General features: G+C 42.5%; 1 protein-coding gene across 1 annotated transcript in view; it reads right to left on the bottom strand.

Annotated features, from left to right (window-relative positions):
- The window catches only part of LOC147124270 (A disintegrin and metalloproteinase with thrombospondin motifs 19-like), a 719,202-nt gene that overhangs the window by 674,579 nt on the left and 28,634 nt on the right, over positions 1–15,989 (bottom strand). The window contains exon 3 of the mRNA XM_085984458.1: positions 8,034–8,196. Coding sequence (XP_085840584.1) covers positions 8,034–8,196 — 163 coding nt within the window. The remainder of the gene's footprint in view (positions 1–8,033; positions 8,197–15,989) is intronic.

The raw sequence follows: 15,989 nt of genomic DNA, 5'->3' as shown, positions 1-15,989 counted from the left end.
AATGTAGAAAACGCAGCAGTCAATTTACACACAGTAAAGTCCCACAAAACAGCAATGAGGTAATGAGCAGATAATCTGTTTTAGTGATGTTGGTTGAGGGATAAATATTGACCAGGACACCAAGAACTCCCCTGCTCTTCTTCAAATAGTGTTGTGGGATCTTTTACGTCCAACTGAGAGGGCAGATGTTTAACGGCTCATCCGAAAGACAGCACCTCCGACAGGGAAGTACTCCCTCGGTGCTGCTCTGGAGTGTCGGCTTAGATTTTATACTCAAGTCTCTGGAGTAAGACTTGAAGCCACAACCCTCTAAGTCAGAGGTGAGAGTGCTACCAATGAATCATGCCTGAAGGGGCATTGAAGGAAAACTTGCAATGTGTTATAATTATTGCCACCTTTAAGTCTTGGGCTATTAGATAAAAGAAGCAGTTGATGAGACAGCAATAGAGATCAGCGCCTTTTACGTCACACCAGATCAGTCAAAAATACTGAAGGATACAATTCAGTGATTGTTTTATTTTCCTTCACCACTTCTATTACCTAGTGAATCCAAAACCAGACGTCATCACAGCAGACTAAATCAGTCTGCACCAGGAGATTTTTTTTTGTTACGGATCTGGTGACTAACAGGACATTAATAAAATGCAGGCATCTCTATCGCACAGCCAGCCAGCCAGAAACATAACAACCAGGCTGTAAATTGCAACTCCCAGTGTTTAAAGCACACTTTCATGCATCAGCAAGCGTTCCCTAAATAAAACTTTATTTCAAAGGAAACTGTAACCTAACCATCAAACCACTCTGTTCTAGACAATCGAAATGCAACCAGCTCACCTGTAGACACGTAGTAATTAATTTCTGCAGTCAAACTTCTCAGGGAAAAGTTTTAAAAGTTCAAACCGTGTACAGTGCCATTACAGAGCATATGGACCTCCAAGTACTCAGGCCAAGGGAGCTTTTGATGTTTATTGACTTGGCGTTACCACACAATAATTAAAATCCAGAGAAAAACTTCTTTGATCACCTTCACTTTCTCAAACTTAGCACCATAATTTAAAAAGATGGGAACGCCACAGATAAAGCAGTGTTTGTGGGGGCAGGGGGTCTGAGGGGAGAGGAAGACGGAGATGTACTTTTTTCCCCATTTATTGATTTTTCTTTCTCTCTGGATTCTACCAGTTTTCTTTTTTTTATTAATGTTTTTATTAGAATTCATGGATACTTTGAGGTAAAACCCACTCCTTTTGTCTTTTCCAACCTCACCACTTTCATGCGTGCCAAACAGATGGCCATTTTCTGAAGATCTAGTTCAAGAAATGTCTGAGGAATCTACAAAGGGATTATTGTGCAGAACTGGGATGGTTTGGAATTGCACTAAATACCTTTTAACCAAAAGGATATTGTATCTTTATTTAAAATACTTCCTTTCATATGGTATAGTAATTTTTGGATGAAGGAGGTCATTATCTAATTTAGGCTGATAATAGACATTAATAGGGCAATAATTGCTATAATCTCCATCCAAAATTATGTTATTATGCACCGATAAATGTCTTTCAAATATCCACTCAGATGTAGATTAATCTCATGATTTGTGTTCATGACAAAGGTTCCCTGTTCAGATCTTCTGCCATTGTTTGCTGGTTCCCCTGTTGGCCAGAGCCGATAAGCAAAACATGTCCATTGTAAATGATTACATTCACAGCCTTTTTATTTATAATTACTGTTCGCATTGAAGCAGTTAGTTCTGGTTGTTATAAAATTGTTAAGTTGCACTTAAGAACAATAGTAGCAAAGCATTTCAAAGCAAGATAGAAATAACTAGATCAAAGTTAATTTCATTGGCCATTTCTGCTGAAGGCACCACCTCAAAATGAGTCATTATTAGTACACATAAACCAAAGACTCAAATGCAACCCAGATATAATTATGTTCAAACTAAAATATATTGTGCTGGTGAAGGGGTTTAAATATAGAGCAATACAGAGGTCAGAAAATGGCAGGCCTACGTCCCAAATCAGATTTTCATCACTTCCCTCCTCCCACACCAAAGGTTTCAATAGGCTTTGATACACTGAAGTCTTTCGTAAGTTTAATAAACTACTTGCATGTTCCATTTACTTTACATGGCCTCAACTGCTAGGAAACATTGGGAATTGAATTGAGTGCAAATTTTTGTCTTTAGCGACCTTGGCACATAAAACTCTGCATGGTGCTAAAGATTAAAAATTACCCCTTGTTTTTTCAGTGCTAGACTGATCAATGTGCTGAGTTTAATCAACTTACTAACAGATATGACACTCTTGTAAACTCGGACAGACTCCCTCATACACTGTCTCTCGCTAATAGAACCATTAAAAAAAAATTGTTATTCCTGAGACAAAGGGTGATGAAGAGTAAATTACAGAGAGCTATGTGGTCCAGAGTCAGTTGATAGAAAGACTTGAAAAACTTGCATTTATATAGCGCCTTTCACAACCACCAGACATCTCAAAGCGCTTTACAGCCAATGATGTACTTTTGAAGCGGAATCACTGTTGTAATGTGGGAAACGCAGCAGCCAATTTGCGTACAGCAAGCTCCCACAAACAGCAATGTCATAATGACCAAATAATATGTTTTTGTTATGTTGATTGAGGGATAAATATTGACCAGGGCACCAGGGACAACTCCCCTGCTCTTCTTCAAAATAGTGTCATGGGATCTGTTCTGTCCACTTGAGAGCGCAAACGGGGGCCTCGGTTTAATATCTCATCTGAAAGACGACACCTCCAACAGTGCAGCACTCCCTCAGCACTGGAGTGTCAACCTAGCTTTATGTGCTCAAATCTATGGAGTGGGACTTGAACCCACAACCTTCTGACTCAGAGGCAAGTGTGCTACCCACTGAGCCACAGCTGACCCAGTTGGACTGATTATACTCAGTCATATACAATCCCACAACAAATAAACACATACAGGTAGACTATCCTTTATCCGAAAACCTCGGGACCAGCCGTGTTTCGGTTTTCGGAAAATTTCGGATTTCAGAAGGTATTTTATAAGACTGGGAAATTTGTCGGGGGTGGGGGTCGGCGGGGGGTCGGCGTCGGCGGGGGGTCAGGGGTCATCGGGGGTCGGCGTCGGCGGGGGGTCGGCGGCGGGGGTCGGCGTCGTGCGCATGACTTACGCTGAACGAAAAAACTTTCGGTTTTTAGAGGTTTTCGGAAGTTCGGATAAAGGATAGTCTACCTGTACAATCATAAGAAAGCATGGAGCACGAAAAGGCCATTTGACCTTTCATGCCTGCTTCTTCCTCAGACCGTAATCTAAATGTGCTGAAGTGCACATAATATTAAGGGAATAGGCAATCACATAAGTGATAGTCCAAAAGTCACAGCCTCGCAATCAGTTATATTGAGTTATTTTAAATATCCCTCATCTGTATTTTACACTCTATGGTTAGACAGAAAAATATGAAGTATATAATACTGACTACATCTTGATCTCTTCTATGCCTATCAATCGGCAAAGATTTTGTGGGTAATTTTAACTTAACCTGCCTGGCGGGAAACTGACAGGCTCAGATCGGTCACCCGTTATACACCCTGCGCGATTTTACTTCCATTGACTTTATTAGCAAGTAAAATCAAACAGTGTGTAAAATGGGCAGCCGATCCGATCCTGTCAATTTCCCACCGGTCGGGTCAGGTTAAAATGATCCCTTTGTTTCTTTCAATTCTTCAAGGCCACAGCTTCTGCATTTCTCTTGCAAACCTAGCCAACAATGACCACCACTTACCCTTAATGGCTCCTCCCTTACTCCTTCTTCCTTTATTGATGGTTTTGACATCACTATTTTCTCTGACCTCAAATGAAACTCCCACGTCTGCACCATTACTAAAGCTGCCTCCAAGAAGCGTGGGGGGTAAATTCAACTTCGGCAAAGGCACAAAACAGATGGTAGCAGAGTGGCCGCTCATTACACTTTCTACCTGATTCGCCTTTCCATTGAAGCCTATCTGCTACCAGCTTTCTGCACACCCGTCGAAGTTGGATTTTACCCCATAGTTTCTCCTTTCATGCTAAACTTCCTTTCTTCTCAATAATTCTCCATAAAGTCCAAGATTATTCAAGATCATCTCTCTTACATGCCTTGACATCTGAAAAACAACTTCTCTCATACTTCTAACCTCCAATCTCCACGATTCAACCCTGGTCATTTTAACAGATGATGATTCCTTGGTCTCAGCAATTCAGGAACATCTAGTTCCAAGGACTACTTCATTATCTGTCTACACTTACACCTGTAACCTTTAATCCCATTTCTTTAAACAGGTAGTTCGTTGAAACAGTATTAGCTAGATAGAATTAAATAGAATTTACAGCACAGAAACAGGCCATTCGGCCCAAATGGTCTATGCTGGTATTTATGCTCCACACAAGCCTCCTCCCACCCTACTTTATCTAACTACTTTTGATAAAATATGTTTCACATTCTGGGGTCAATTTTGACTTCTGGGCGACCCACCGCCCGCAACCGCAGTGAAAAGGCAGCAGCGATTTTGAGGCCCTAGCCTCATTTTCATCAGGCCAGCGAGTTGCGAGGCTCCAAACGTTATCCCGATTAAGTTAATTTCAATCCCAGGGCCTCTTCAGCTCTATCGCTCATTGAATTAATCGGAGTGTGCACAGCACTCACTCCCACCAGTTCCAACCTAATCGGGCTCACTTTGAGTGCTCAGCGGGAGGCCCCTTTCAAAATGTCACCGGCCGCATCGTTGGAGTTAACGGGGCGGTAAGGCCACCAATACCATTGTGAGGCCATTACCGCCCAGTAAATGCCCCATTTATTCTGCTAAACCCCTGGTCTTGGTTGCGGATCAACATTAAACATGTCCTAGGCTCATGGTCAAAGTTAAATAAAAACAGAAAATGCTGGAAATACTCAGCAGGTCAGGCAGCATCTGTGGAGAGAGAAACAGAGTTAACGTTTCAGGTCGATGACCCTTCGTCAGAACGGTTTCATCGACCTGAAATGTTAACTCTGTTTCTCTCTCCACAGATGCTGCCTGACCTGCTGAGTGTTTCCAGCATTTTCTGTTTTTATTTCTGATTTCCAGCATCTGCAGTATTTTGCTTTTGTGTCAAAGTTAAATACCTTGCTTAAGTCAACAGCATCTCAACATTTTAAAGACCTGGTCATGTCCCCCCTCACCCCTTCCACCCACTCAAGGAGGACTTCACACACATGTTAAAGTTGCACATTGGCCATCTGTTACTTTGTATTATAAATAAATATTTTTTTAAAGTTTGGTGTTCGAGAACTGTCAGCGTTATGCCATACTCGGGTGACTGGTGAAGAAAGAAATCCGTGGTTAATGAAGAGCAATGGACCTGTCATGTCACAAGTGTAGGTCTACAGAAGCGATATCAGTCCTCAGAAGTACAGGAAACTCTTTGGTATCCGGCACCGACGGGACCGGCATGTTGCCGGTTGATCAAAAATTCCGGATGACGTAGAGGGTTATCTACCGAGGCTATTTTTAACAAAGAAAAATTAAAAAAATCAAGAAATGTGCAGTATACAGTAATTGGGTACTCACCTACAGAATGCTGTGTTAAATGGATGGTGGAAGATGCTTGATTAAGTACAGTACTGCCAGTTGAGGGTAATGCAATGCAATGACTACCAGCAGCATGGGAGACACACAGTACCCCTGTAAAATGGCGGATCAGAAGAGACTACCGGTAGCGCGGGAGAGTCAGACTCCTGTTACAGGGGTATCGAGGTGTTCCGACTTCCGACAGCGCCAAGAAGCTGAGTAGTGGCAGTTTGGAGAACTACCCCCACTGACTAACTCGGCCACTGCGGGAGACTCGGATTCGGCAACATTGCCGGTTATTGAGGTGTTGTTTTCGGAGTATGAATTTTGCCGGTTAATAGAGAATTCCGGATAGTTAGGTGCCGTTTAAACAAGAGTTTCCTGTATATCGGCAGGGAGTCAACCTCTTCAGGACAAAAAGGAAGAAAAATAACAAAAAGGGAGAAATTTGATGGCAGGTAAAGATACATCTTCAATGTTTTTTTTTATTATCAAAGTCTATTAGTAATTTATTTACTCCCTGCCCCAGAATTGTTATGCATCAATGTTCCTTCATCATATTTTACTAATACTTCAAAATATACTTTCACAGAAGAAACACTGATGTATAAGGCCATGCAATGATAATTTATTGTACAGTATATGGAATTATAAGATTATTAGTAGTGCTGATTGGATTTAATCCTAAAAACAGGTGACATTTTATAGCTTTTGATTGAAATATGGTCCCAGCAAATATTGAAATCAAAAAGAAAATATCACTTCTGATCAATAAGAAAATAAAATGAAAATAAGATGCAAAAGCTGTACTCATAAACCTAGAAATTACTGTTGGCAATATTAGCAGATGAACCCTTAACACGTCTGAATGACATTCCCCTGTCTGATATTTTAGCAGAGGTGTTAATCCGTTTAAAATAAACAGTCTGGCACCTGCATTAAAATAGCAAGAAAATAAATATATCATTCAAACACTTTGGGCTGAATTTTCTGCAGTGGTAGTGGGCGCGATCAGTGGCGGGTCGGGTGGGAAAGCTGTTTTTTTTGACAGCTCGCTCCCAAGCACCTTTCCCACAGGCGCATCTGTCAGCATGGAGCCGACCCGACCTGCAGTGGCGGGGGTCCCAATTGAAATCATTATGAGGTACTTTACAGGCACTTAAGATCCTTTTGCCCCCTACTTTTTAAATTTCCCTGCATGGCCACAGGATTCACACAGTTCGGGAACCATGTCTGTCAACCTGAGGTGTGAATTCCGTGGCCATTGCTCCAGCTGATTACTTGACAGCATGAACAACAAACCAAAATAAAAACATGTTGATTACATCAGCTAACAGATTGACAGAGATTCTGTTCTACTTGAAAAGCTACTGGTAAATGTTAATTTTTCACTGGCCATTCTCGTCTGTTGCCTTCCAACTGAACAGTAATTGCAGTGAATTGATCTGCACTATAAAAAATTACATATACCATTTAAATAAATTTGTGTGTTGTTTCTGGTCAGATTTTTCTCACAGTATACTGTGATTGTCCAGTTACACATTAAATCAAGTCATCAACCGTAACAATTTAATTCTCGTCACTCTCTCCACTGGTTCAATTTGCTTTCAGTCCCTGAATATGACTAATGTAATTTTTCAGTCAGAGACTTTAGGGTGAATTTCTGCGGAGGTTCTCTCACTTGTCCATTGTTAACTTCAACGGAAGAGCTGCAGAAATTCCAGAAACACATTGCAAGCACCACTTACACTGTTTATCAGGGATTCCGCAGCTCTTCTGCTGAACTTGCATAAGATTGTAAATCCATCCCTTTACAATTACATTTAAAATCTGTTTAATTTTATGTATTACCTATACACACACATCTTTTATTTGTACCAGTTACTGATACAAAAGTTTATAGATTTGTGACTAAAGCACCAATAACTTCCCAATTAATGTACTTTTTTAATTATGTTCTTGATCGTATTTGTAGATGGAGTCATATTACTTAATGATATAACTTTTATATTATTGTACAGTAAAGATTCAACACCCACTATGTTAGATTAAACTTTAAATTTAATGTGGCCAGGGAGGGCCACTTTAAGGATCCTGGCTGAAAATGTGTCATGAGTGATGTCACGAGACCCGCTCCATCTAACTGGGCTGGGTAACACGCTGGGTGGGCTTAATAGGCCCCATTAAGGTAAGTTCATTTTGTACAGCGGGATGGAGCCAGCAGCGAGGTCGAGACCCGCCACAGACACCGGCCACACCGGACCCACCAAGGTAAGGAGAATTCCGGCCTTTAAGTGTCATCCACCAATATTTCTAACTGTAATTTCTAGGCTATAAAGCAACAAGTCATATATATACTACAGCCAAGCTGCATTGAACCTCAAGCATATTTTCAGTAGTGAATCCTTTCAAACAAAGACTAATGGATCCACTGAAAAAGAAGTGTACCTGTATAAACTCCACACAATGGTTCTGATGCCTGTTTCTCTGCTGATTTTTCATCCATTGACCGTTTCCTTCTGTATACACGATGAGCGTATCCTGTTACAGCCAAGGTGTGATTCAGAGGTTCAATAAATATAAATTCTTCATTAATCTGAATAAATCCCATCTAGAAAATTTAAAAGGAAAAGACATTTAAAAATCTACCTTTGATATATCTGTGAATCTACTACGACTGCATATTTTAGACGAACAGCATCACTGTGTGATTGGGTGGCAATGCATGTTAGATTCCTGTCATTTCAACACTGGGACTTAGGCTTGAATCCAATCCAGACAAACAGGATAAAGGTCTCCTTCTTCTCTGTGGCAGCTGTTATGGATCACAGGTTAAATACGTTTGCACGGTCTAAATTTGCTTCTCAATGCACACAAGCCTGCGGCATAAAATTGTCCTGAAATTGAAATGCCACACTGGAGCAGTAGGAGGTGTTCTTCTGGAGCTTAGATGCATCAGGACAATGAAAGAGAATTCTCCCTTGCAGTTGACCCATGTCATACCTGACCTGCATTGCCTTGATTTTGTCAGGGGATGACAAGCGGAAAAATGTAGCATTCTCCAGCTTGTTAATTCCTCACTTTGATGGATAAACTAGCATTCTCTACTTTATTTCCCAGGCTGATCACAAACTTCAAGCCTCCCACACAGCAATCTTTCAAAATGTCTCCTTCAGTTCTTAGAAGGCACAGCAAGATCAATGCAGCACCACAGCATTATCAACAGCAACTAAATAAATCCTAGCCAAATATCTCATTTAAATAACCGAGTTACAAAGCCATTCCAGTCAATAATGTGAAATGGTAAAATAACTTATAAAATGCACAAATAGCAAATATGTATGATTTGTGGAAGTAACTGATACGGTAATCACTTCAGAGGACTCCAAGATGACTACTTTTGTGACATAATTGACAGAGTTAAATGATATAGCTTACTGTAACACTATAGAAATAAACTGACATTTACTTATCAGTTTGATAACAAAAATAAACCCAATTCTGAACTAAAAGGCTAATTGAGAAGAATGGATAATTTTATTGGAAAAATTAAGATGTTTCTTCAACTTATTTTTATTACGGTTACAATATACCCTCTTTATCTTCCAGTTCTACCTTCCCAACACCATCTTGTCTTTCTCCAGTGATGAGCGTTTGACTTCTCATGACAATAAACATTGATGTCCCTTATTGACTCACAGGAGGCATGCTGTTTAGGATTTTACTGCTGATTTTTCCACCCCTCATTAAATCTTCTGGTCGTCCACTGTTAAACATATCATCGACAGGCCCAGCCAACAACTGGTGAAATTTAACTCTTAAAAATAGCTAAATATGAATGGTAGTTAGGTTGGAATTTGAACTCCTTTCCTCCCAATGGGTTATGTGATCTATTGCTACATCTATAGCTCCGGCTCCACTGAGAAGTAATTATTCTGCACTTCCAAAGACCATTGTAGAACTAATCTAAAATAACAACAGAAAATGCTGGAAAAACTCAGCAGGTCAGGCAACATCCGTGGAGAGAAATTTGAGTTGACGTTTCGAGTCAGACCCTTCTTCAAAACTGGAAAGAAAAGAAAATAGATCGAAGGCAGGGCTGCGATCGGACAAAAGAAGTGAAAGAGACAAAAGAAGTAGAAGAGACAATAAAAGGTGTTCGAAGCCAGACGAGATGGTAATAGGCTGAGATTAGGTGTGAAGTGTACTGGCAGGGCAAGAGATAGCTGCCATGTGGGAGAGTGAAACAAAAGGAAAGGGAGGGGGGGGGGGGAAAGGAGTGGAAAAATTACAGGTAAAAAATTAATGGGGGCCGAGGTTATGATCTGAAATTGTTGAACTCGATATTGAGTCCGGAAGGCTGCAAAGTGCCTAATCGGAAGATGATTTGCTGTTCCTCGAGTTTACGTTGAGCTTCCGTGGAACAATACAAGAGGCCAAGGACTGTGAGGTCCGAGTGGGAGTGGAGCAGTGAATTAAAATGACAGGCGACTGGAAGCTCGGGGTCACCATGAGAGCAATGTTGATTGTGGCTCAAGGTCACAAAGGCAATGTATTATGCATGTGAACTTGTCCCTTGTACAGCACACACGGTATAAATAGAAAACACCACTTCTCATTATTTTGGGAAAGGTACAGATATGACACTGCAGTCCCCAGAGGAACATGAATTTTAAGAACAGATACCAAAGTTAACCACTGGGTGGTGCCTTCTGTAGGCCTAGACTTACCAAAACTTACTTCCATGCATTAAATTGAGAAAAAATTCAGCCAATGTATCTTTCTTATTCAGGTTAAGAAGTAAATTACACTGAATTTGCTGCAATTTTGATTTCCGCACCAGATGTATACACTGTATCATTCCAATTAACAGTGGTATTGCCACCAACAGATCTATTACACTAAATAATACGTTAAGATTAGTCTTCTTTCAGAGACCATGGGCTGTACTTCCCTCTATATGTCTTCAATTTGTTACCACAATTTAAAGTCTCCCATGCTAATTTGTAGCACCTCCCCCCACCCCTCGAAAAAATAGTACAGGAAACTCTCGATTTACCGGCACCTAAATAACCGGAAATCTCAGTTAACCGGCAAAATTCAGGAGTAGGTTCAGGTAAGTTTTATTTCATATTAGTGGCCGTTCCTGGATCTGTGGCTGTGTAACCGGGGTTCCTGCACTTGTTGCTAAGCAACAGGGATGCTTGGTCTGTGGCCGGAGTTCCTGCACCTGTTGCTAAGCAACAGGGAAGCCTGGATTTGTTGCTGTGTACGGAGCTCTCGTACCTTTTACTATAACTCTCTGTAATCCGGACTTTTTTTATAAACCGGCACCACGCCGGTCCCATCGGTGCCGGATAAAAAAGAGTTTCCTGTAACTAGCAGAAATGCACAGGAAGGGATAGAAGGATTTGGTGAGTGAGGGAATTCGGTGAGGTGGGGGTAAGAGGAGGTAGAAGAAGCTTCGAAACATTACCTTACGATCAACACCCATAAAGGTCTCTATCAATACAACCGGCTGGTGTTTGGAGTAGCCTCGGCTCCGGCTATCTGGCAAAGGGCGATGGATCAGGTCCTGCAAGGGATTCCAGGGACCCAGTGTTATTTGGACGACATCTTGGTCACGGGCGAAAATGACGGTGATCACCTCGCTAACTTGGAGAAGGTGCTCGCCAGATTAAAGGAATATGGGCTACGAGCTAATCGCCACAAGTGTGAGTTTTTCCAGAAACAGATCTCGTATTGCGGCCACGTCATCGATGAAGAGGGGTTACATAAGTCCCCTGACAAGATTGAGGCAGTAGTCAAGGCTCCAGCACCGGAAAATGTGTCACAACTGAGGTCGTTCCTCGGGCTGGTAAACCATTACCACAAGTTCTTACCAAATTTGTCTACGGTATTACACCCGCTGAACACCCTACTGCAAACAGGGGTACCATGGAAGTGGGATGACGAATGTAGACGAGCTTTCCAGAAGTGTAAAGAATTGATCACATCAAAAGAGGTGTTGGCCCATTTCAACCCAACACTACCAATTCGTTTGGCATGTGATGCATCACCCTACGGCATTGGAGCGGTGCTGTCGCACAAATTCCCAGACGGGTTGGAGAGGCCAGTAGCCTTTGCGTCTCGGTCACTAACCTCAGCCGAGCGCAACTACGCCCAGATTGACAGGGAGGCCCTCAGCCTAGTATGGGGAGTAAAAAAATTCAACCATTATCTGCATGGGCACAAGTTCACCTTGCTGACTGACCACCAACCACTTGTCTCCATCTTTAATCCTAAGAAGGGCGTGCCAGTAATGACTGCACAGCAGTTACAAAGATGGTTCCTGTTTCTAAGGGCGAATCAATATGAAATAGAATATAAAGGCACGAAACAGCATGGGAACGCTGATGGGCTATCGCGCCTGCCACTGCCTACGGTGGAGGAAGCACCAGCAGTGGACCCTATCGAGATATTTTATTCGTCGATAATTGAACGATTGCCAGTAACAAACGCGGATATAGAGAAGGAGACCCGCAATGATCCAACGCTGTCACGGGTATATGAATTGACGGTGAGGGGATGGCCAACACATGGCGACTCACTGTTGCCAGCATTCTCATCCAGAAGAGAACAGCTGTCAGTATGCCAGGGGACAGTGATGTGTGGATCCAGAGTGGTGATTCCACCCAAGTTAAGGGAGAGAGTGCTAAAGGAGCTACATGAAGGTCATCTGGGGGGAGTGAAAATGAAAAGCCTTGCTAGGGCTTATGTGTGGTGGCCGGGAATCGATCAACAAATCGAAGACCTAACTAAGAGCTCCTTAGGATGCCAGAAGGTCCAAAATGCACCACCACATGCCCCTCTACACCCATGGGAGTGGCCCTCCTCTCCATGGCAACGGATGCACATTGATTTCGCTGGTCCATTCATGGACTCAATGTTCTTAATAGCAGTGGATGCTCATTCAAAGTGGCCTGAGGTGATAAAGATGTCTTCAACCACTACAGAGAAAACGATTGCAGTCCTACGGACCATATTTGCCAGAAACGGCTTGCCAGAGCAGATCTGCTCTGATAATGGACCACAGTTTGTGTCCGACGAGTTCCAAAAATTAATGAAAAGGAATGGGGTAAGGCATTACACATCCGCCCCGTATCATCCAGCCACCAATGGATTGGCTGAGAGGTTCGTACAAACCTTTAAGAAGGCGATAAAGGCCATGTGCGACGAGGAAATTCCACTACAGCATGAGATGGACAATTTCTTATTAGCCTACTGAAACGCGACACATGCAGTTACCAACCAGACCCCGGCCATGATGTTCCTTAACCGAAGGTTGAGATCTCGTTTGGACTTGCTCAGACCAAATGTGCGAAGAAATGTTGAGGACAAACAATTCCAGCACATCAACGAGAAGCCGACAAGGAGCTTCAATGTAGGGCAACCAGTCTTGGCCCGTGACTATCGAACAGAGAAGTGGCAACCCGGAACGATATGTACAAGGCAGGGGCCATTAATGTACACAGTGGATGTCGGGGAGAACATTGTGAGACGCCACGTCGATCAGATCTTAGCGTCACAGGAAGGCGTCAACCCCATGTCTCGAGTACCTGGGGATGAACCCGACATACCGGTAGTATCTACTTCAGACCCAGTAGCAGTGGAACCCGATGAACTACCCGATGAAAAGGGGTCAGAATCGCCTCTGCACCAAGAACAAGAACCTCCGGAAAGGCGCTATCCTGAAAGGGTCAGGAAGCCGCCCCAAAGACTGAATCTATAAATGGACTTCTGTTATTGAATGTACATGTAAAAATGTAATTGTTATTTGAATATTAAGGGGGGTATTATTAATCTAAAAAGGGAGGAATTGTAGTGTATGTGCTTTAAGTCAGAACTACTTTTTACAGCTCCTGTATACTGTAGTACCGGCAGTAACCACACCGGTTGCGCATGCCTCTGTACCCCAGTCTAGAGATGACCCTCCTCCAGTAAAGACCTGTTGTTTGTTTATGTACAGCATCCGTGTAATTATTTATCCACTGAACCACGGATCTAACAGCACTGACACCAGTACTGGGGAAAGAGGGAGCTGCTCCATTGGGACGGGCTTCACTTGAACCGTGCTGGGCCCAGTGTCTAGGCGAATCAAATAACTGGAGCTGTTGAAAGGGCTTTAAACTAAATAGTGAGGGGGAGGGTTCAGGTGACGGGAAACTTAGAAAGTTAAAGAAAAAGAACAAGGCAATAGTGCAGGGTAGCGATAGGGTAATGATAACCAGAGTGTGACAGGAAGGGACAGAGCGTACAAGCATAAGAGTGCACCAGCAAATAGGGTCAGAGTAGGGAAACATGGTAAAAAGACAAAATTAAAGGCTCTTTATCTGAATGCACGTAGCATTCATAACAAGACAGATGAATTGACGGCACAAATAGAAATATGATCTGATAGCCATTACAGAGACGTGGTTGCAAGGTAACCAAGGCTGGGAACTGAATATTCTGGGGTATTTGACATTTTGGAAGGATAGGCAGAAAGGAAAAGGAGGTGGGGTAGCTCTGTTAATAAAGGATGAGATCAGTGCAGTGGTGAGAAATGATATTGGCTCAAAAGATCCAGATGTAGAATCAGTTTGGGTGGAGATAAGAAATAATAAGGGAAAGAAGTCACTGGTGGGAGTAGTGGCGTGCCACAGGGATTAGTGCTGGGGCCTCAACTATTTACAATCTATATTAATGACTTGGATGAAGGGACCGAGTGTACTGTAGCCAAATTTGCTGTCGATACAAAGATAGGTGGGAAAGCAAGTTGTGAGGAGGGCACAAAGTGTCTGCAAAGGGATATAGATAGGTTAAGTGAGTGGGCAAACACTTGGCAGATGGAGTATAATGTGGGAAAATGTGAGGTTATCCACTTTGGTAGGAAGAATAGAAAAGCAAAATATTATTTAAATGGAGAGAGACTACAGAATGCGCCGGTACAGAGGGATCTGGGTGTCCTCGTACATGAAACACAAAAAGTTAGCATGCCTTTATTGCAAGGGGAATGGAGTATAAAAGTAGAGAAGTCTTGCTACAACTGTACAGGGTGTTGGTGAGACCACACCTAGAGTACTGCGTACAGTTTTGGTCTCCTTATTTAAAGAGTGATATACAGTACTTGCATTGGAGGCAGTTCAGAGAAGGTTCACTAGGTTGATTCCTGAGATGAAGGGGTTGTCTTATGAGGAAAGGTTGAGCAGGTTGGGCCTGTACTCATTGGAGTTTAGAAGAATGAGAGGAGATCTTATTGAAACATATAAGATTCTGAGGGGGCTTGACAGGGTAGATGCAGAGAGGATGTTTCCCCTCGTGGGGGAATCTAAAACGTTAGTGGGTGTGATATATAGGCCTCCAAATAGTAATATGGAGGTGAGGGAAGGCATAAAAAGGGAAATTAGAGAAGCGTGCGATAAGAGCACAGCTGTCATCATGGGTGACTTTAATTTACATATTGATTGGACTACCCAAATTAGTAAAAATTCTGAGGAGGAGGAATTCCTGGAATGTTTTCGGGACGGTTATCTGGACCAATATGTCGAGGAGCCGACTCGAGATCAGGCCATTTTAGACTGGGTATTGTGCAATGAGAAGGGACTTATCAACAATCTTCTTGTACGAGGCCCCTTGGGTCAGAGCGATCATAATATGATCGAGCTCTCAGTCGAGATGGAGAGTGAGGAAATTGAATCAGAGACTAAGGTCCAGAACTTAAATAAAGGGAATTACGAGGGTATGAGACGGGAATTGGGTAAGATTGATTGGGTGGTGTTTCTGGGGGGATTGACAGTGGATAGACAATGGCAAGCATTCAAAGATAGAATGGAAGAATTCCAGAACATGTTTATACCGGTTTGGCATAAAAATAAACCTAAAAAGGTGGCTCAACCGTGGATAACGAGGGAAATTAGGGACAGCATAAAATCAAAAAAAAGGGCATATCAACTGGCAAAAAAAAGCACCAGACCGGAAGATTGGGGGCAGTACAGGATACAGCAAAAGAGGACAAAGGGATTAATCAGGAAGGGGAAAATAGAATACGAAAGTAAACTTGCAGCAAACATAAAGACAGACTGCAAAAGCTTTTATCGGTATATCAGAAGGAAAAGACTGGTAAAATCCCAAGTCGGTCCCTTGCAGTCCGATTCGGGAGAATATATAATGGAGAATAAGGAAATGGCAGACCAATTAAACTCATACTTTGGTTCTGTATTCACAAAGGAGGACACAAATAACCTCCCAGGAATATCGGCAAACATAGGGACTAATGAGAGGGAGGAGCTGACAGAAATTAGTATCTCTAGGGATATGGTGTTGGGTAAGTTGAGGGGACTGAAGGCCGACAAATCCCCAGGGCCTGATAAACTACATCCTAGG

Source organism: Somniosus microcephalus, chromosome 1 (genome assembly GCF_052327205.1).
Source record: "Somniosus microcephalus isolate GS21.2 chromosome 1, FLI_Smic_1.0, whole genome shotgun sequence".
NCBI classification, from domain to species: domain Eukaryota; kingdom Metazoa; phylum Chordata; class Chondrichthyes; order Squaliformes; family Somniosidae; genus Somniosus; species Somniosus microcephalus.
The sequence above is the reverse complement of the archived record's forward strand: the minus strand, read 5'-3'. Positions and strand labels throughout refer to the sequence as shown.